The 21,172-nt window shown below is 40.1% G+C and overlaps 1 protein-coding gene across 1 annotated transcript; it reads right to left on the reverse strand.

Annotated features, from left to right (window-relative positions):
• Positions 1–2,444: 2,444 nt before the first annotated feature.
• LOC141006862 (uncharacterized) lies at positions 2,445–17,758 on the reverse strand. Its single transcript, XM_073479135.1, has 12 exons — positions 17,519–17,758; positions 14,134–16,191; positions 13,394–13,495; positions 13,039–13,124; positions 12,728–12,832; positions 11,932–12,101; positions 11,182–11,284; positions 10,927–11,088; positions 10,744–10,840; positions 10,538–10,643; positions 9,837–10,042; positions 2,445–2,940 (listed from the first exon to the last, which is right to left on the reverse strand). Exons 2-12 carry the CDS (start codon positions 15,794–15,796, stop codon positions 2,816–2,818), a joined length of 2,925 nt encoding a protein of 974 aa, XP_073335236.1. The 5' UTR covers positions 15,797–16,191; positions 17,519–17,758; the 3' UTR covers positions 2,445–2,815.
• Between the last annotated feature and the right edge of the window lie 3,414 nt (positions 17,759–21,172).

Raw genomic sequence — 21,172 nt, forward strand, 5'->3', positions numbered from 1 at the left:
CATCATCCACACTGTAATTTTACTATGTTGGTCTAATCTGTAGGCTACTTACATCTATGGCATGTCTGTCTGTCCTGAATCCTTCCTCTGTTGCTGTCGCTGAGATTTCTTGAATTCATGTCCTGTCACAGGTCGGTTTGGAGGGGTTTTATCTGAATTGAGGCTCTAAGGATAGAGGGTTTCATATGCTGCTCAGATTGTAAAGGTCCCTTGAGGCAAATGTTTGATATTGGACTCTATAAATACCTTCAAGACATTGTAAAGGTATATTAACATCACAACTTTGTAAAGGCCATCCAGATAATGTTTATTAATGAACTACACAATATTTATTTACCATTTATGAAGTATAATAATAACTAACCTTATGTTTATAGGACCTTTAAAAACAGTGTTTACAAAGTGCTTTGACAATCAAGCAAAAGCAGGAAACTCAGGAAGACGATATTATGGAATAAACACAAGTCAAGCCAAACACAAGGAAGCCTTGTTTAAGGTGAGTTAAAACAAAAACGCAGAACAGAAAATATAATAATAATGTATTAAACATTGGTTGCAACTTTACAAAAATTGCTTAATAGTGGTTTACAGTATAAAGCATTTAATTGTTTGTTAAAGCAACACTAGGTAGTTTTTCGACCTTAAAATAATGTTTCTAAACTCAGTTAAGTGGTAGAAAAATGGTTAATAGGATGAATGGTGACGTCTCTGCAGCCTGAGAGGGGTCGCACCGGCAGCAACCGCACTGTGTAACTTCCCAGATTGGGTCGGAGCCTACCTGACGTAAAGACGTCTAGTGCGACCTGCTTTACGGCATACGTCACATGTTTATTCGTCGGTTGATTTAGCCAACAGCTACTTGGATTTTTTGTTAACCAACGCCATGGCCGAGCCAGCTAAAAAAGCCAAGAAGGTTTTGTCTGAGGAGACGAAGAAAAGAAAAAGAGAAAGTGATCGGACACGAGCCCGGACACGGATAAATATTGGACCAGCTTACACTCGGTGGCGCAAGCTGAGAGAAGAAATGGGTTTCAAGGGGGACGGCCTTCCATTCCGAAACACCTCCATTGCGAAACCCCTCCATTGCGAAACACCCCCACTCCGAAACACCGCTGTTCCGAATCCGACTTTCAAGTTCCAATTACTTCCCAATAGGGTTAGGGTTAGGGTTAGGGTCAGGGGTTCCCCAATAGCCTTTTCGGAATAGCGGGGTCTTTAGAAAAAAAGGGAAACCATGCCATTACAAAGAATGGAAGTCTATTTTCGGAACAGCGGGGTTTCGGAAAGGCGGGGTGTAACCGGTTTCAAGACTGAGCCTTGATGCTACTGGATTTGTAAGTCACCAACGGATAAATATTGGACCAGCTTACACTCGGTGGCGCAAGCTGAGAGAAGAAATGGGTTTCAAGACTGAGCCTTGATACTACTGGATTTGTAAGTCATATATTACATATATACATATTATTATCTTACCGACTTTTACTTTGAGTTGATTTGTTGTTATGTGGTGTTCATGGGGGCACTATTTGTCCACAGTTTATAACCGTAATAAAGCCGGGAGATAATCTAATGCTGTCCGTTTCGATAGCTTGCACGTTTTCATGTAGTGACTGTAAACGATGACTAACTTACTAAAACACTATGAACGTCTTGTCTTGAAAAGTAGCAGATTCCTTAGTTCATGCAGATAATCAACGTAATTGTTGAACAGTGTGGTCGGGAGGTAACGTTAGGCTATTGTTGTTATCGGTAACGTTAGCATGCTACTTACTGTTGTCGTACCGAGTTGGTTGTAGTTATTACGCCGAACACGTCAACTTGCGATTGTATTTAGTAACTCCTGGAAACATAGTTATATTTACAGTACCGTCTTTCACAGCCACCCTCTTCACTCTAAAAGGCCTTTTCAAGCTTCTAACGACAGAAAGAAGTGGCAGCAAGGGACCAGAAAGCTCAACTATTGCAGAATCCAAGGCCAGTTCAGCATGTTATTATGTGTTTTTTGCTTTGATGTTATTATTTATTCTAAACTTTATCTAGTTGCTGTTAGTCAGTCCTCTCCAGAAGCAGCTGCACTAACTAGATGTTAATTTTCTTTAATGACCACCAGAGTCTGCTGTTTGGCTACATATGACAACAAGTCTTGAGAGGAATATTTCCAATCCCTACTGCAACTCATAGTCAAGTCAAGTCAATTTTAAATGGCTAAATTAACTATAAATTTACCATTTATTTATGCTGGTTATTAAAGTGTTAGCCAAGGCTGAATGTTGGGAAAAAATACAAGAAATCTGATCATGAATTTCTGCATGTGTGGTGAATAGTTATGAATACTATGACAGCTATTATCTGTTCTGAATAACTCTACTATAATCTCTATTTCCAAGTATTGACTTTTCTTATATGAATGAAGCACCTAAAATGACACCATTATAGTATCCTGTTTATTAAAGATAGAATTGCTTGATGCAGTAATCACATTAGAGAACAACATGACCATATACAAATCATCAGTGCTCAGATCAAATATATCTTCAGATCAAAACAATGTGTATGTTTTATCAGTGATGATTATACCCTTACCCTATTTTATATCATTTTATGAATAATTACGTTTTTGAGAGGCAAATTCAACTTGGACTATATTAATTAAAGTACATTGTGTATTAATTTATCGTACAATAATCATCAGTTCATTCCACTAAAAGTGTACAGTTTGTAAATTCATCCCGATGTACATACAGTGTGCTCCCATAAAGTTTCAACACTTGTATCACACATTTTGTACAATCTCACTTTGTCATGCTCTTTGCCATCACCACATTCTCAGAGGTAAAACATCCTCCACCCATTCAGCATCAGACTGTAACATCCTCCGCCATAGTTGTGCTTCATCTGTCGTTGAATCCATCCAAACCACCTCTGCCCCGTAGCTCTTTCCTGCACAGAAATATTTGAAAATTAAACAGTTTGAATTGAATTGAAGGTTATAATTGAAAGTCATGTTGGAATGACCCCCACTGTGATGGGAGTGTGTGGAAATCGAAAAATTCCATCACCTTGTACAATGGTGTGTCACTGAGTCTGAACATTTCTAAAACCAAAGCTCTAGGTTATTGACTTCAGAAAATCATCACTTACACATTCACAGGATGTAAGTATAAGAAGTAGAGCTGTGGACAGACGTTGGTACTTTATAATAAAAAGGAACACAAAAATGTGAGTAGTTATAATAGAACATGTAAAGAATGAATCGGGACAAATCAATGATCAATGAATTGTTAATGAGTAATTCCTGAATAACTGTGATTTGAGGACTATATAGTAGATAATGATGAGTTACTAAAAACAGACAGAGATATAATATTATTGAATGATTAGGTAATGACTAGTAAATAAATATCTGTGAATTGACATACTAACCACTTTCTTCATGAGCTATTCCTGATTAACTATGAACCAGCCGCTGAATGACCAACATACTTGTGATGACTAATTAATTACTACTTAATTAATCATTAGTTACTCCTTCTGTGCACCTTCAAGTAAAGTGGTACATAAAACTGAGTTTGAATGGCAGGTTTAACCTTAAAATAACAGCGTCAAAATCATTTTGATGGTACAGTGTCTTGTAAGAGGGTGAATGGTGTCTCTGTCACAGCCACTTCACCCCCCTGTCACTTATTTCTAAACTATGTAATTTCAGTGAGAGGGTAGGATCACAGCGTTATAAAGTCTAATCTCTTTACTTCAAGATACAGGTTTTCAGGATATGACATTGTTATGATGTAAATACCCTATTCAAAATTAGCAAGGGATATTGGGATATGTTTCACTTAATTGTTTATTCTGTGACATATCTGAATCTTAATTTTGTGTTTTGCGAATATTTTTGGTACACATTTCACTTGACTTTTATTGCATATCCATGCACATGCAAATATGCACCCATATCCCAATATCCCATAACTAATTTTGAGTAGTGTACTTTTGTTTGTAGTTAGCACCTACATCGCACCTGACAAATTGTCACAGATGCAGGATTTGTATGTAAGACAGTGGTGTTGCACTCAGAAACTGTGGGGGATGCCAAATTGCACAAAATGCCAATTTCTACATAATGTTGCTTTAGTAAGTCTACTATGTTTCACTTAATGTAACTTGAAGGTTCACAAAAAGAGCAACTAACGCTTAAGTTATTAGTAATTAAAGAGTCTTCACTAGTTTTTTTCACTCAGTGGCTGGTTGATAGTTAATCAGGAACAACTCACGGAGAAAGTGGTCAGTATGTTGATTCACATATAATTATGAACTAATCATTACCTAAATATTTATTGATATAGTAGCCAAACTTTCGTGAACTCTTGACTTTCGCCAGCCGTCTGCACAAATATCAAACTTCCACGCTCTTACTTCAATGGATGATCTCGTTTTCATGGAGACACACGCGGTGTGCACGGAGGGAGTGGCTGTGTGAGTGAGACACGTGAGTGACAGATAGACGGAGGGAGAGCAGGGAAAGAAAATGCAGCTGAAGGAATCAGCTGCGTTTTTAAGTAGCATTAAAAAAAACAAAAAAAAAACAAAACGCAATATGTGGCGGTCAGTGTTGATTCTGTGGCACACCACCACGAATTAGTCAATGTGTAGGAAACACTGACTGTGTTATTTCTCAAAGTTCAACTGTCAAGAATCTTGGTGTTACATTTGATTCTACCCTCTCTTTCGATCACCACATTAAAGAAATTACCCAGATCGTATTTTACCACCTGCGCAACATAGCTAAAATTAGGTCCTTCCTGTCCACGGCTGATAGAGAGATCCTGATTCATGCCTTTGTTTTGTCTAGGCTGGATTATTGCAATGCCTTATTTTCGTGTCTTCGGCGTGAGAACACTAAAGGTCTTCAGATGGCTCAGAATGCTGCAGCTGGAGTCTTAACACGTACAAGAAAATTTGATCCTATTACACCAATCCTAGCCTCACTGCACTGGCTCCCAATACATATAAGATCAGACTTTAAGTGCTGCTGATGACATACAAAACTGTACACGGCCTTGCCCCGTCGTACATGTCAGATCTCATTATGCCATATATTCCAACATTAGCATTTTGAGAGCATTACGCTCTCAAAATTCAGGGCTCCTGACGGTTCCAAATGTTAAGAAGTCAGCTGGCTGCAGGGCTCTTTCCTATCGGGCCTCCTTCCTCTGGAATAACCTCCCAGCTGACATCAGACAATCTGGCTCTATTGACGCCATTAAATCTAAACTCAAAACTCACTTCTTTGACTTAGCCTTCGTCGCTGGGTTGGTCTCAGTCTCAATGAGTTACCTATAGTATTAGAATTCACATTGTCGTGCCGACGAGAAACAATCTGCTTTTCTGATTAACATCGCATTTCTCTAACTTTTCTTTTGTTTTCTGTCCCCACAAGCTGCAAGCTGTCGCTCTCTCACTGTTTATAGCTTCCTCCTCCTCCTCGTCCTCCTCGTCCTCCTCCTCTCTTTTCATTTAGGCTCCCTTCTGATGGACCACGGGCCCCTGGGACCATCTACCTCTCCGCTGGATCATTGCTCTCCTCTGTTTCACTCTCCTTATATCTGTAATTCTGTAAAAGTTGATGCCTCTTCACTCTGATCTTTTCTGTTTTACTGCTAATTATCCTGTGTGTCCTGCCCTCTTCGAGGTCACCATGGTGGAGAGGAGGTCATGTGGCTCCAACACCACTTGGTGATGCCTCGGCCTGCTCAGTCGTCTCCTGGATCCACACACTTTACATATATTATAATTTATATCAGATATTCTGTCAATGCAACTTGTAAACTGTGATTTTGTTGTTCTGTTCTGTACATGCGACATCTATTGCATGTCTGTCCGTCCTGGGAGAGGGATCCCTCCTCTGTGGCTCTTCCTGAGGTTTCTTCAATCTTTTTTCCCTGTTAAAGGTTTTTTTTTCTCAATATGGCAAGTTTTTCCTCACTCAAATCGCAGGTCTAAGGACAAAAGGTGTTGTTTCACTGTACACATGGTAAAGCCCACTGAGGCAATGTGATTGTGGGCTATATAAATAAAATTGATTTGATTTGATTTGATTTACCTACTGTATAGTCCTCATATTACAGTTATTACAGGAATTACTCATTGCGATTCATTAATTATTTATATTTCCTGATTCATTCCTCACTTATTAACTTCTCAAATTTTTGTGTACATTATTGTAAAATGTTATCATCAGTACCTGACCATGTAACGCATTTATACTGACAAGAAATTAAGCTTTGGTGGGAACACTGAGCCAATAAGCAAGACAGGGTAACAGAGGTTGTATTTTCTATATAAATACCACAATAATATAATGTTTAAATGTTGACAGATAGTTGATGGTGTTGTTTCAAAGATCCCTCATACAATCTATTGTGATCTTCTCACTGATATGTATGTATGGGAGTTTAAAGATGCGGTAAGCAGTTTACTTTTGATGTTTTTGTACAAAAAATTCATAATAATCTTTCAACATATTCCAATTCAATTGGTCTTAGACATGACAGTAGACTTTGGCCAATCACAGGTCTTTGCTCATTGACAACCTTTATATTAGGCTCAATCAATCATCTTTCTCCATGTAGCGGACACAGCTCAGCAAAGTTAGATTCCCCAACAAGGTCATCACAGTCTGTTTTCAAACAAACTGATTCCTCTCCACTTAACAACCACAAATCTATCATAGTGATGCCATCCAGACTAGAGAGGTTGCCCACTCTCGAGGAAGGACATGCTTAACACCTCAAACTTATTTACAATAGAGACCTGGTGAGATTATCAGGGCCAAAAGGACAAATGACACTACCACAGGAAATGCTGATGAAGGTTCTCAGTCATCCAGGTCATGGTAGCTGGCTGATTACAGGAACAACCTGCCTTTCAACTTGAGATGCAGGTAACACAGGATAATTCCTAAGAGCTTACACCTGGGTTCCACTGTGAAAGGACACAGAGCGACAAGGATCCTTCAGAAGGCTCAAAACCAGCTACTCAATGAAAGAGTGCGACAGATTAATTTCATCAACGATGCACTCACTACTAAGACTGACCAGACATTTGAGGAACAAACATTACTGTAACCAAGCAAAGTCCTGGAAAGTGTCTCCAAGTTTCTTAAGAAGGCACAAGCATCACAACACACTAAGGGTAAGGAACAGAAGACACTAAAATTAACATTACAGACACGTCAAAACAACTTGCATAGAACAGAAGCTCTCACCTAGAGAAATAAGGACATCAACAACACAGCACATCCAGACATACAAGAGAAGTGCATGAAAAACAGAGAGCTCACCCAACCAGAGAGGGATGTCCTTGCCAAGGACTGAACTTTGCAGTAACTCCAGAACAGATACCGGTAGTAGATCTCATCACAGCAACAGAGTCGGCAGACACAGAGGCAGAACAGCTACGGCTGAAGGTATCAGCTGCTCTTGCTAATGCAAAAGCATCCCCCTCAGAGCTCACTACTGAGGAAAGGAAGGCCCTGGCATCACTCAAAAGAGACCAGAACATCACCATCTTGCCGGCAGGCAAAGGGAGATGCACGGTGATCTGCCTAGTGATACTAACACCTATGAGAGTCTGAGGCGCGATCCTACCAGTGGCTACAAAAAGAAGATTATGGAATATCTGCAAAAACTGGAAAAGGACAAAGCCATTGACAGACCATTATATTACAGACTGTACCCCGGGGGAAGCCATCCCATGTATCTATGGACTCCCCAAGATACACAAGGAGGGAGCGCCACTCAGACCAATCAACATCAGCATCAACTCAGTTACCTATAACATATCCAAGCACTTAGCCAGTATCCTAGCTTCTTTGGTCGGTAACACTCAACACCACATCAAAACCTCACAGGCCTCGCAAAACAAGGCGAGAGAAATAACACTGGACCCAGACGAAACAATGGTTTCTTATGATGTCACATCGCTTTTTAGATGCATTACCACTCAAGAAGCGGTAAAGATGGTGAAGAAACGCCTGCTACAGGACAGCACCTTGTCCAGCAGAACCAACTTCGCCCCAGACGACATTTGTGCCTTTCTTGACTTCTGTCTGACGACCACCTACACTTCCAGTACAGTGAAGGTTTCTACAGACAGAAGCACGGCTGTGCCATGGGCTCACCCGTGTCTCCAACAGTGGCCAACCTCTACACGGAAGAAGTTGAGAGCAGAGCCTTGATTACCTTCACAGGAACTGCTCCTAGCCACTGGTTCAGGTATGTGGACAACACCTGGGTCAAAATCAGAGCAAGGGAAGTGGAAGCCTTCACAGAACATATAAATGCTGAGGACAATAACATCAAGTTCAAACAGGAAGATGTCAAAGGAGACAGTCTGCCCTTCTTGGACTGTGCAGTACACACTGAAGAAGACAGAAGCCTCAACATTGAGTTGTACAGAAAACCTACACACAGATCAGTACTTGCTGTTCAACTCTCATCACCCACTGGAGCACAAGTTGGGGTTCATCAGATCCCTAAACCATCGGGCTGAGACCGTGCCCACTAAGTCAGAGGGGAAGGAGAAGGAACAGAAGCACATCAGGGGAGCACTTAAAACCTGTGGCTACCCAAACTGGACCTTTGTCAAAACCACTAAAAGATCCAGAGCAGACAGAGAGGAGGAGACGAGAAAACGTAACAACATCATCATTCCTTATGTCACAAGAACATCTGAGAAACTCAGGAGGATCTTTAATAAACATCATATCCCGGTTCACTTTAAACCTACCAACATGCTAAGGCAGAAACTTGTCCATCCTAAGGACAAAACACTCAGGCATTAACAGAGTAATGTAGTTTATGCTGTTCAATGCAGCCAGGACTGCACAGATTTGTACATTGGGGAGACAAAACAACCTCTCCATAAACAAATGGCACAACACAGGAGGGCCAACTCCTCAGGTCAAGACACTGCTGTCCACTTATATCTGAAGGAGAAAAATCATTCCTTTGAGGACAACAATATAAACATCTTGGCCAGAGAAGACAGATGGTTTGAAAGAGGAGTAAAAGAATCCATCTGTGTCGAACTGGAACGACTGTCTTTGAACAGAGGAGGTGGCCTAAGACATTACTTATCACCCACCTACAATGCAGTACTGAGTTCCCTCCAAAGACAGCTTAACAACCATTCACACCTGGGCTCACATAGCCTGAGCAACCCACATGAAGGCCGGTTGGGTCAACGACCCACAAGTGGCCCTAATGACTCTGAAACTCAGAGCTCACACGTGTCCTTAACGACTCTGTAAGGACACTCCCACACAGAGTTTAAGAGCCTGCAACTCCCCTGGTTCTCTGCTAGTTCGAACTACTTGGATAAGAGGTGAAACGTCTTCAAGAAACTGAAACAGGTTCAGTATACTTTAATCTTCTTTTTTATAAAAATCAAATAATTAATTAAATAAATTGGAGCACAGAAAAACACACATGGACTGTTGCATCTGAAATAAAGTATTGGCTAAATTAAGTTCTCAGTTAAACAAGAATTGATGTAAGAAAAGAACTAAGAGTAGGAACTCCTTTTACCAATACTGCTGTCCTATGTGAAGGTGAAAAGAGTGAATGAGTGGGTGTGCAGTCATTAAATAGGTAATTCGCATGTGAACTTAATCAAGTAACAAGGTGTGGCCAAGAGTGTATGGAACCAATGAGTGATGGGGAAAGGAGAAGTAAGGAAGTGAGGCAAAGGAAGTGAGGTAGGGGGAAAAAATGTGTGAAAAAAGAAAAGAAAAAAAAAAAAAAAGGAATCTTTACTACAGGGAAGTTGGATCTCACCGTTCCCTAGCCCAAGCCTCAGACCCCCAATGTAGTGGTTGTTCAGTCGGTCATGATCCCAGACTGTGATCTCCACACAGGCCTCTTTGAGGTCCTCTGGTCGGAAGCCATCGTACACCATCGTGTGGTTAAACATCGGGTTGGCTGTCCTCTTCACCACCCGTGTCTTCTGTCGACTTTTCCGACTTGTGTCAGGAAGTACGGTGCTGCAGCAGAAATAAAGGAGATAAAATGCATTTATTCTTTGGGCAGAGCTTACAAAAACTTAGCAATGTATGGAAACACAAAGTGTTCAAAACTAAATAAATAATTAAAACTGTAAGCAGTGATGAACGGGCCCTCGACCCACATACGTCGGGCCGTGGCGCCGTTGGAGGGCGCACGGCCAGATGTGTGCTCGCCCGTTGCCTGTGGAAAGGTTCCTACCTAAATGGGATACGTGTGACCCAAAACACAACAGTGCCACCTAGTGGACAATTCGTGTCCAACACACACCATACATGGAGATGCCTGTTACAATGGCAAAGCAGCAAAATTGACCGCACCGCCACGCCCCCCAGGTAAATTGGAGGCGAAAGCTTTTGACAACTTTTCATCTTCAAGGTCTGAGGATGATACTTGTGGATCTGTGGATGATACTAGTGAATGTGAAGTCTGTGGTGTCCATACTCAGTGACCTGACAGTTTTCAGGACATCCTACCATTTCACAAAAGGGTCGATAATAACTCCTCTGACTGGAGGAAGATTCTTGCAGTCTTTCACCCAAATCTGCACCTCCCCAGTCTCCATCCTAGATGTTCTCTTACCTGTGGATACAGTTACAGTTACAGATACAGACCACGATAAGTGACAAAAGACAAAACTGGAAGGAAAGAATTGATAAAAACTGAGGTGTCATCAACTCACTGTGGGACGCCTGCGGCAGGAATCTCAGGGCAACTCTCATCTGTCCTCTGCTGTCCATCAGATGTGAGGGAGACAATGTTGAAGTTTGTGCTGAGACCTTAAGGATTGAGCTGAGGTGAATACATGTCTAATTAAAACACTTCTATAATACAAAATGGCTGCATACAAAAATTAAGCCTTTACCCTGGCTTTTAATGCATATTCATTTATCTCTGTGTTACTGAAGTCCCACTCTGACAAATCAAAGTCCACCTCGCCCAGGAAACTGTTCCGCCCAAAGGTGTCATTGTGCCATACCGAGATGTTCAAATTCTGAGTTTTCAGCACCTCCATTATGATTTTAAACTGTGAAAATAGAAGAAGGCAACAAAATATGCTTGTAAAATATGGAATGCATGTGATGATAACTTTGTAAAAGACTAAATCTGGAATGCTTACCCTAAGGATTTCATTGTAGTTGGGGTTTAGTGTTTTCTTTTTCACAGTGGTTTTTCTCTTACCTAACTTTGTTTTGTCAGGAAGAAGGTAACATTTCACATACCTGTAAAAAGAAATTGGAGTTACATTTCTGTTCACTACAACAGTGAAATATTAGAAAGTCTTCAAATGGCAGCAGGTAGCAGCTATTTGACAAGGACTTTTCTGATCTGCCAGTGGCCTTCCTCCAACCTTTATACCATAAAATATCACTGGATGATGTGCCTTACTGTATGTGTAGGTGAGTTTGTTAATTTGTGTCATGCAAGTTCTCTTCAGATAAGTATTATCAAAACTAAGGAAATTATCTTTGAGAAGAGGGACATACAGGGTACAATATGTGTATTGATCGATCAAGACTGTATATGTTTATACAGTAAATGAACATAAATATTTAGGAACAGTAATTGATTATGTAAAAGGAGCACATGCCCAGCAATCCTTTGTACCTTCCAGTATAGCTCTGTTAAAAAAATTCTTGTGATATGAGGTTTGTGTATACATTTTGGTATATTTATATTCTTTATTGTTGGTGATGATGTAAAACACTTGCTGTTAAATGTCTGTCTTTGACTGTTATTGTCGTAATGCTGTGGTTGTTTTTGTTAAACAATTGCCATAGACACAAAAGAAATTCCGAAAAGGATAATACACAAACTAACTAAGGTTCTACCACCATTTGGATCATACAGTCATATAACAAGCACACACGGGTCAGAGCGGTTCTTCTTGGTTTCAGCCACGGCCAGATCCCTGCAGTGTACCACAAAGATGTGAAACTCTCCAAGTTTCTGGATGTAGTTCACAGCAAACTGGATGCTTCCTTGGATTTCAATGTCACCAACATCTACAGGGTAAATGCTGCTGATGCTGCCACTGACCTGCTCATTCACAAAAACACATAACAGAGAAAACATCAACCTCTCTGGTTTAACTAATTGTTTGTGCAATGGGAGAATGATTACATTAATTTGTAGGAAAAAATACTCATTGATTGCCTTTCTTTTCCTTAAAGCTGCTACATCATTTTTTGTTCATTCTGGTGGGCACTGTTAACACAAGTGGTACAAGCAAAAAAATCCCAAATGAAGCTTCTTTTTTAATTAAAGAATGAGTCTGATGATATTCTCTGTATTGTTTTATGGTCATCAAATCCTATTGAAGGCCAAAACCAGCAATGATTAAACCCAGACCTGTCTTTTATTAATTTTCCCTAAAGTGGCAAGCTTTAAAAAAAAATTTGTTGGGCTTGGAGCTGAGAGACACGACAGGGAAGGGAGTAAACTATTAATAGATGCACTGTCACATTGTTGGTTTGGGTCTCTGAATTTTAGACAAGAAAAAAAATGCTGAATATCATCTGCCTTATCCTGCCTTGGAGTAGTAGATTATGTGAAGTCACATGACCAAAAATAATCAACAATTAAAAAATTCAGACCTAATAGGATTAAACAGTGTATTTTTTACCCAAAACATATACTATATAGTGAGCTGCATGTGGACATACAGATGACATGGAGACCATTCCCGAGGAGAGACTTATGTTAGACATGGAGCTGCCCGTGTTTCTTCTCCAGCCCAGGCTGGTCTCAAAAGTACTGTCACTGTCTGTCTGAAAATATCAAAGAAAAACAAAAGAGCCGGAATGTTAGTTAAACACAAATGTAAAAAATCAGTCACGAGAGAATTTCAATCATTTATCTATTATGTGAGAAGTAAAGTTGGCAGACATATTAGTTCACTAATTGTGGTGCAGATGTTTAACACTAGATGTCATTTTTTTTGTGAGTTGTGAGAGTCAGTCAAGAGCAATTTTACCTCCTCCTGCTGAAGAACAGTCACTGACATGCTGGTTTTCATCTGCTCTGAGTTGGAGGGAGTAAAGGCTGATGGTGGAGAAGAAACTGGAAGATAGATATGACTTTCAATCTCTTACAATTACTAGATAATTGAGTTGGAAAAGTGTTGTAAACTGATTTTAAGAGAAGACTACATGCTAGCCATCATTCACACTTGGATAAGTTTGTTGTAGCACTATGAGACAGCATTATTTACATACCTTGTAAAATTATATCATGTATGATGAAATAATGAACTGGCAATAAAATAAAGCTGTATGACCATCAGCTGTAGTAAAGAAGTACAGAATGCGAATAAGAAAGAGTTGGGCTACTTGTTTGTGAGGTGAGGTTTTCCAGACTTTTGGATGAGGACATGCTCCTTGCAGATAATCGTTTCAGAGCTGACATAATGGGACTAGAAGTCTCATCATAACCTGCCACAAATGAAACAAAGTCAGCTCTGGAAAATAGAGTCAAGGCAGATTTACACAATTTCAGATTTACTACATTTAATTTTAAACTAAATAGTTGTCTACTTTTTAAAGGGAGGTTTAAATATAAACATTTGTTCTCCAGTACACTTGAAGAGAACAAACAGGGAATATTAAAAAAAATGATAATAAAATAACACAATTGAACAGCAGATTGTGCAAAGAAATACAGTACAAGAATTTTGAAATCAAGGAATTTGTCAAGGCAAATATACTAATTCTCAAACTGACTCACTAGCTGTGTTTACATGGATACTAATATTCCACTAATAATCAGAATTATAGCCCAATCAGAATAAAAATGTATGTCAAAAAAGTTATACTCTGATTAAAATATTTTGGGCCATGGTTACGCACATGTTATCTGATCACTTTATTTAGCGCCCATGTAAACAGTTAAATTGGAATCTCTAGGCAGAATGATTTCAATCAGACTGAATAGTGAATGTCCATGTCCAAAGCTAATGTAATGCTAATATGTTAATTTGAAGTGATTTGTTTCATGAAAACATCATTCTGATTTCCATTGCTCAATCATTGTCTTGAAAAAATAGACATGGAGAGAGAATTCAAAAGCTCACTGCTTGAACTTGCCCGAGTCAGAGACCAGGCCGTAGTTCTTGTGTTGTGGCTGGAGTTTCCATCTTTATTTTGCACAATCCAAGAACTGCCCCTTGGAGAATTCTGGTTTCCCACAAAGTCTTTGAGGGCATTTTGTGGTCTGTGTAGGGTATCACTCTCAGCAGCAGCAGCTTTGTCTTGGTCAAAAGTGGGAACATAGCATGTTTCCTGTGGCCCGAGGTAGTGTTGATAATCCTGAGGGATGAATGATCTGACAAGGTGTGTGAATGACCCCAACTTCTTCTCTGAGGTTCGTTTGGATGGTGTTGAAGTAGTGGGGCTTGAACTATTATCATAACCAGAATAAGTTGCTCTGTCCTCTTGATGTAAAGGGAGAGGACATGAGATGATGTCTTTGCTAGGTTTACTGTCTGTCATCACTGTCTGCATTGCTTCATGAGTGGGACTCTTCCTCTGTCTTGGCGCTGCTGTTGGCTTCCAATGATGCTCTTCAGCATCCTTAGTTTGAGGGTCGATGTTTATTGGAAATGTTTTCAGGGGAGAGCATTCCAGTCTGGATCTCTTGGGACTGGAGGATTCTCTAGGTAGGACCCTTGGGTGGCAGGTCTTAGATGGACTCCTCCTGACCTCGTCATCCTGGTCCTTTGATATTGAAGTTTGGGATTTACTAGGACTGAGGGGCCTTTCTTGAGCTTCTGTATCAGCCTTGACCTGGTATTGATGACATGTTGACTGCATATCTACAGTACTACCAGAACTCCTCAGCTGTGATCTGTCTGAACTCTGACAAACAAAACCCTTGTCTGTTACTTTGAATGATTTCAAAACATTAGACTTAGTTTTGTATGGAGATGTTTGTGCCTCTCCCTCAGACGTATCTCTGCCATCTGAGGATGTTCTCAGATCAAACTTAGGGGAAACCACTTTGTTACTGAGTATTGAACTGATAGGGGCTTTATGCTTGCTGCAATTATTCTGGGTCCTGTATAGTTCTGTATATTCCTTCTCCCAGAAATGTTTCAGCTCAGTGATTTTGGCTGGCTTGTCCTCTTGAGGACTGGAAGTGGACTGCCAGGGAAAGGAAACAGGAAAATCCCCCTCTTGCTTTAGGGTGTTGATGGCTACAGAGGAAGGCGCAGGAGTGATGACACTATCCAGTGGTTCAGGAATCTGTAACTCTGTAACTGAACCTGTTAGAGAGTCATCCGTCTCATCATAGATGATGACTGGATTTGCTCTATATGTACCATCTTCTTTAGATAAATTGAGGCTGCAGTCAGTCTGTGGTGACAAACTCCTTTCTTGGGATGTGAAAGCAGTATCCTCCACTGCCATTTCCAGTTGATGTGAGATATTGTTGCCTATGCTCACCACATCAGAGATAGTCTGAGGACCATGTGAAGCTCCACTCTTGGCAATGTCAGTGTGCCTTGCCTCTTCTCTGGTAAATATTATTTTGGGACCAGTGTTTTCTCTCTCCCAGAAAGCTTTTAGATTAGACAGTCTCTCTAGAGGCTGAACAACTCCGCCTTCCGTTGCCTCTTGTTGAGCTTCCACTGAGGTCACTGTTTCTTTAAAGGGAGTGTTCTGCAATGCTGTAAGTTGCAGTGTTCTGACCTCAGAGGGTTTAACTTCCTGTTTGACACTTATAGGTTTATCCATGTTTGTATCTGCAGGACCTTGGCAGAAATTCTGGGTGTTGCCTTGTTCTATAGGTTTAGATATCTTCACATCTTCTTTCTGTGTACTCTGTACCTCAACAGGTTTAACGCTCTCACTTCCAAAAAATCCAAGTTGTCCTCGTCTAGGCTTTGCTGCAAAAGCATACGATGAACCCTCTGAGCTGCCATTAGTTGATGGTTTAGTATCTGAGGTGACCTCAACAGAACTTTCAATGCTTTGTTCAGGTAGTTTTTGGTCATGGATGATGTGTCCGGTTGGCCAGTCTATGGCCTTAGCCTGAGCATAGTGAACAGGTGAACCTGACTCCTGCTCAGCAGAAACGAGCCCAGACACTACTGGGCTTAAGAACTCCGAATGACAGGGCTCTGAGACATCTGCAAAGACAGCAACCACCATTCGATTACTCATGTACAGTACATTATATCCGCTAAACAGTGCACAGTATAATTAGAGTCATCTACTCTTCGTGCACTGTTAAAAAGTCACCATGAATAGAATAAAAAAAAAACATGCAATTTTGGTGTCCCTAAGTGGTAGTATAACAAAGAGACTGTGGCAAACAGTGATGCATATGCTAGCAGATCTGACCCACTGACACTGAAATGAAATGGCTGCAAAACTTCGAGTGCACCAATTGTCTTTTTTTTTTTACAAATACCTATGGCAGCAAAATAATTTTAAATATGTGATAAAACCACAAAAAGGCATCGAGCAAGAGACGAGAGTAAATCTAAGACTGGCAACAGCTTTGCTAAATAAAAGGCTGCAGACAGATGCAGAGCTGAACTTGTTGCTCTTGAATAGTAAGTAATATTAGCTGGCTTGCTAAGTTATCCTGTATGCTGTACTTGCACTTGCTTGATGTTTGGCTGTGTTATCAGCAACAAGTTATCAGCTCACTAGTTTTTGATCATAAGGCAAGCAGCCCCTTATTGATAGTTCCCGTCTCTGGACAAGTTATGTTAGCTTGCCATGCTGTTACTGTTCAGTTGTGTGCAGTGCTAGTGTAAACTTTTACTGCAAAAAATGCCTAAGCATGCTTCTTTACTTCAAGAGGGCATAGGTTTATAAGACATGTCACTGTCATGCAAGCTGAGTTTTATTTGTAGTTAGCACGTAACATTACATTAAATCTGACAAATTGTTAAAGAAACCTGGCACATGTATTTACAACAGTTGTGTTGCACTCAGAATGCTCAAAATACACATTTCTACAAAATGCTGCTTTAAGGCTGAGTTCTCCTTCTGCTTTCAATGCAGAATTTATCCATCCAGCAGAGGATGAATTATTATTCTTAATAAGCCATGAGCTCCAATTGTGGACCAAATTTAATTAGCAGATTATTAAGGCCGCACTTAAGCCCCACTCTTATACTTTGGGAGCAATGCCACACTTCATTTCACAGACAAACAATAAACCAATGAAGAAGCCCAACACATGGCATGAGATATCTCAAAATTCTGTGACAGACCAAAGCAAGGTGCAGTAGAGCCCAATAATATTTTTGCTATTCTTAATAGTCTCTATAAGCAGTCATACATAAATGCACACATTTATTGCATGCAAGAACATGCACAAGCAGGATACATGAGAACATTATTTTTTGTACATGCTTGTAAATATCTCTGTCATTGTTAGTTTGTGTGACTTATTTAATGGCTGTTTAGTTGACTCATTGATTAAAAACAAAGAAATCTTACCACCAAGGACCTGGTGTTGGCCAGCTTCTTGCTCTCGGAGGTATGCCTCATTTTTGCACTTGAGTACATCTTCCTGAGAATCCACTTGACCCTGTCTGAATACAGGCCTACATGTGCCAACAGTGGTACTGACGGTATTCTCAAGGTCACTATTATTTTCCAGCCTAAATGGAGCGATGGAGTCGATGTCCAGCAAACTGTGCTCTCCCAGCTCCTTCCCATCCTGCCACTCCACTCTGGTCTGACCAATAGTGGAGCTGAACCTCACCTGCTTCCTGTCTATCAAGGTCTCAGTAAGAGAATCCAGGCTAACTGCACTCTGTGGGTCCAGGCGAGAGAAAAGGGAGTCTGTTGAGCTAGAAGTGGACAAGCGCTTGAGGATGCCACGTGGAGCAGCAGAGTTAGTTTGCCGACCTCCTGGCTCATCTACCTCAGCAAAACATTCCTGACAACTGGGACTGACTGCTCTGTTTTCAGGCACTACCTTGTCTTGTTTAACTTCACCAGCAAAAGAAATGCAGCTGTCAGATGATGGTAAATGCCCTGAAAGAAACATAAACACATGATCGCCATTTTAACCAACAACACATCAGCTGTGTGTATCTGTCATGAAGGTAACTCCTAGGGGTGATTTTTACTGCCTGTATTATAAGACTCCAGTTTTATATTAGTAGTGGAAAGTCTGGTCTAGTTGTGGCTCCTCGTCATGTTTCACGTATCTGTGAGTTGTAAGCAGTTGCACCTTAAGTTCCACTTACCTTTACTCCTCGATACCTCAGCATTTTATTTTATCTACCTCAGTATTTTATTTCATAACTACTTAAGCATTTTATTGTATATAGTACTTTATTGTTTTTTGTATGTTATATATAGTATTTTATTGTTTCCTATTGTTTCTATATTTGCCCTTGTATTTGTACTTGAATGTACCTGCTGCTATGATAACCTAATTTTCCCTCGGGGATTAACCTCTCTCTCTCTTGCTCTCTCTCTCTCTCTAAGAGACATTTCCCCTCTAAATATCTCACATGTTGTCATGTCAATCGCTTTGGTCTTCTTTCCTTAACAATTAATTAACAAATGACCCTGAAGACTTATCTGGTGACCTTATAAAGGGAGCCCAAACCCTAGTTTGGGAACCACTGAAATAAGGACTTACAGGTGCACTACGCAATTCTTGGAAAGTAATTTTGATCAAAAAAGAAAAATCTTCATTGATTGATTTTCATGACAGTACAAACTGAAAAAGGACAGCACAATTGCATACTTATTTACTGTTTTATATTTGCAAGACCCTTCTAAGTTTCCACCTTTCAAGCATCAAACACTTTCTGGGTAAAGCTGGTTTATTCAGGTATAGAATGATATTCATCAAATAAATATTTCTGAGTTTGTATTATTACATTATTAGTATTGTAAATAAAACAGTTCCGAGTTTTAATATATTTTCAAAAAGTAAAGCAGCATTTACAGTGTATAAAGTAGTTCAAACTAGCTCCACCTTGACCAGCTACAGCAGCTTAATGCAGCTTACACAATGATGCATCAGTATTATTCTAATAATGTCATATAAAATATCAGTCACAAGTAGGCCTGTCACGATAACAAATTTTGCTGGACGATAAATTGTCCTAGAAATTATTGCGATAAACGATAATATTGTCGCTTTGAGACCATTTTTCAACTAATATAATGATAATGGCATAATAATGCAAGTACACCCTTTCAAAGATCAATAAACCTTTATTTCTAAAGAATATTTAACATTGGAATGTGAAAAAGACATTTTAAATATCCAAAATAAATAAAGATGGAGGCTGTGGCCAAAGCAATTGAGCCATGGCCAGCCACGGTTCCTTACTGCAGCAACAATGTTAGCACCATTGTCTGTAGTGATGCGGAGGCGTGACGGTACACGTGATGATGATGACGTATGTGTTTTTTTTCCAAGGTGTTTCCCCGGTGTCCTCCTGTTAATCTAAACATGTACCAGCTGTCTGTTTATAATCATAAGGATGCTGTTATAATGTGTTGTAATTGAGATCCTGACCCACCAAGCATCCTGGAAAGTGACAAAGTTACGTTTTTCTATAATTTACATAATTACATATTCGCCATCAGTAAACTGGACGCTGTCTGACTATTTCACTCTCGGGGTTCACTAAGTTCACTGAGTCTTGTCGGGAGGGCTGACCGTCACCATGACAACAGTAACTGACCGTCGCGCGACAAACACTTGGTGAGTTAAAGTTTTTTGCCGGGGACAGACGCTGTTTTTCAGACAGAAATGTGACGAAGAGTCGGTCAGACCGACAGGCTGACAGACACTTCTCCACGAATAACTGCAGTATTTTTTTCCTCACATAAGTTGCCAAAGACACGACCAGTTACTACGTTCCTGTTGTTTGGTCCTGTAACGTTGCTTTGTGGGACATTTATTTTTATTTTGTTGAGTGAAGGATCTGTAGAGTTATCAGACACCAACACCATCAGATCAACACGCCCTCGCTCCGCGCCGTCGGCTCGGTTCGCCTCTGATACTACCTCCGGAGGCGCAGCGAAATTTCACCCCTCACCGTATCTGAAACTTTCACACAAAGGCGGATGCAGAGAATTGGCGCAGTATCCCCGCATGCAAACGGCTGCGTGAATGGGGCTAGTGACTGACAAGAGGGTTCTAGTGAGAGACACGAGGAAAACAAACAAGCATGCAAATGGAAATTATCGAGGCCGGCAAAATTATCGAGCTCATTTTAATTTATCGTATGATTAATTGATTTATTGATTATCGTGACAGGCCTAGTCACAAGAGTCATTTCACTGCAGATCGAGTGGTGTTACCTTGATACTTTAAGTATAATTTGCTGATAATACTTTTTTGCTTCTACTTAAGTAAAAGTACCAATACCACAATGCAAAAATACTCTGTTACAATTTAACAAATTGAAGTAAAACTGTTACTTAAGTAAAGGCTCTGGAAAAACCTTTTTCCACCACTGTCTTTTATAGCCTACCTTTAGACAGGCTTATTTAGTGACAACTCAACTGTGGAACATCAGGGACTTTTCGGGGGAGTACATCTGTTCTCTGTATGAGTTGTTGAGTTCGAGTGTCTTGTAGAGCCTTACATATAAAACCCATTACTATTTCTTTCAAAATAAAGTTTTCAAACTACTAATTTACAAGAAAAAGTATGGCGAGTGCTGCACTGGGCCAAGAACAGAAATGAAGTAATTTAACAGTGAAAAATAAGGTGCTCTTCATTGATGGGGTCAATAGTCAAGTGGAAGTAAAAAAACGTGATATTCGGTAAATCCTCAGCTTCCTTGTCAAACTGCCAACCTATATCATGGACTTCCATTACAAGTAAGCTGGACGGTCACTATTATTTACTTCTACTCTAGAAATATTATGTCTTGTACAAGTAAAGTCAGGCTGTTTTTATTTCTTACACCAGTGATGAGGAAACTCAATCTGCCTCAATTAATAATATTAATGTTTATCAGTAAGTTTTTAAGATCTACATATTTCAAGAGCTTGTTGTGTACAACATCCACACATATATACATAACCCTGGTACAGTTTTCAGTGGGAATAGGTTAAAGGTAATCACTTGACCTACTCTGCCTTGTCTAAACTGTTAGTATTTGTTGG

This window comes from Pagrus major, chromosome 13, assembly GCF_040436345.1.
Source record: "Pagrus major chromosome 13, Pma_NU_1.0".
Lineage (NCBI taxonomy): Eukaryota > Metazoa > Chordata > Actinopteri > Spariformes > Sparidae > Pagrus > Pagrus major.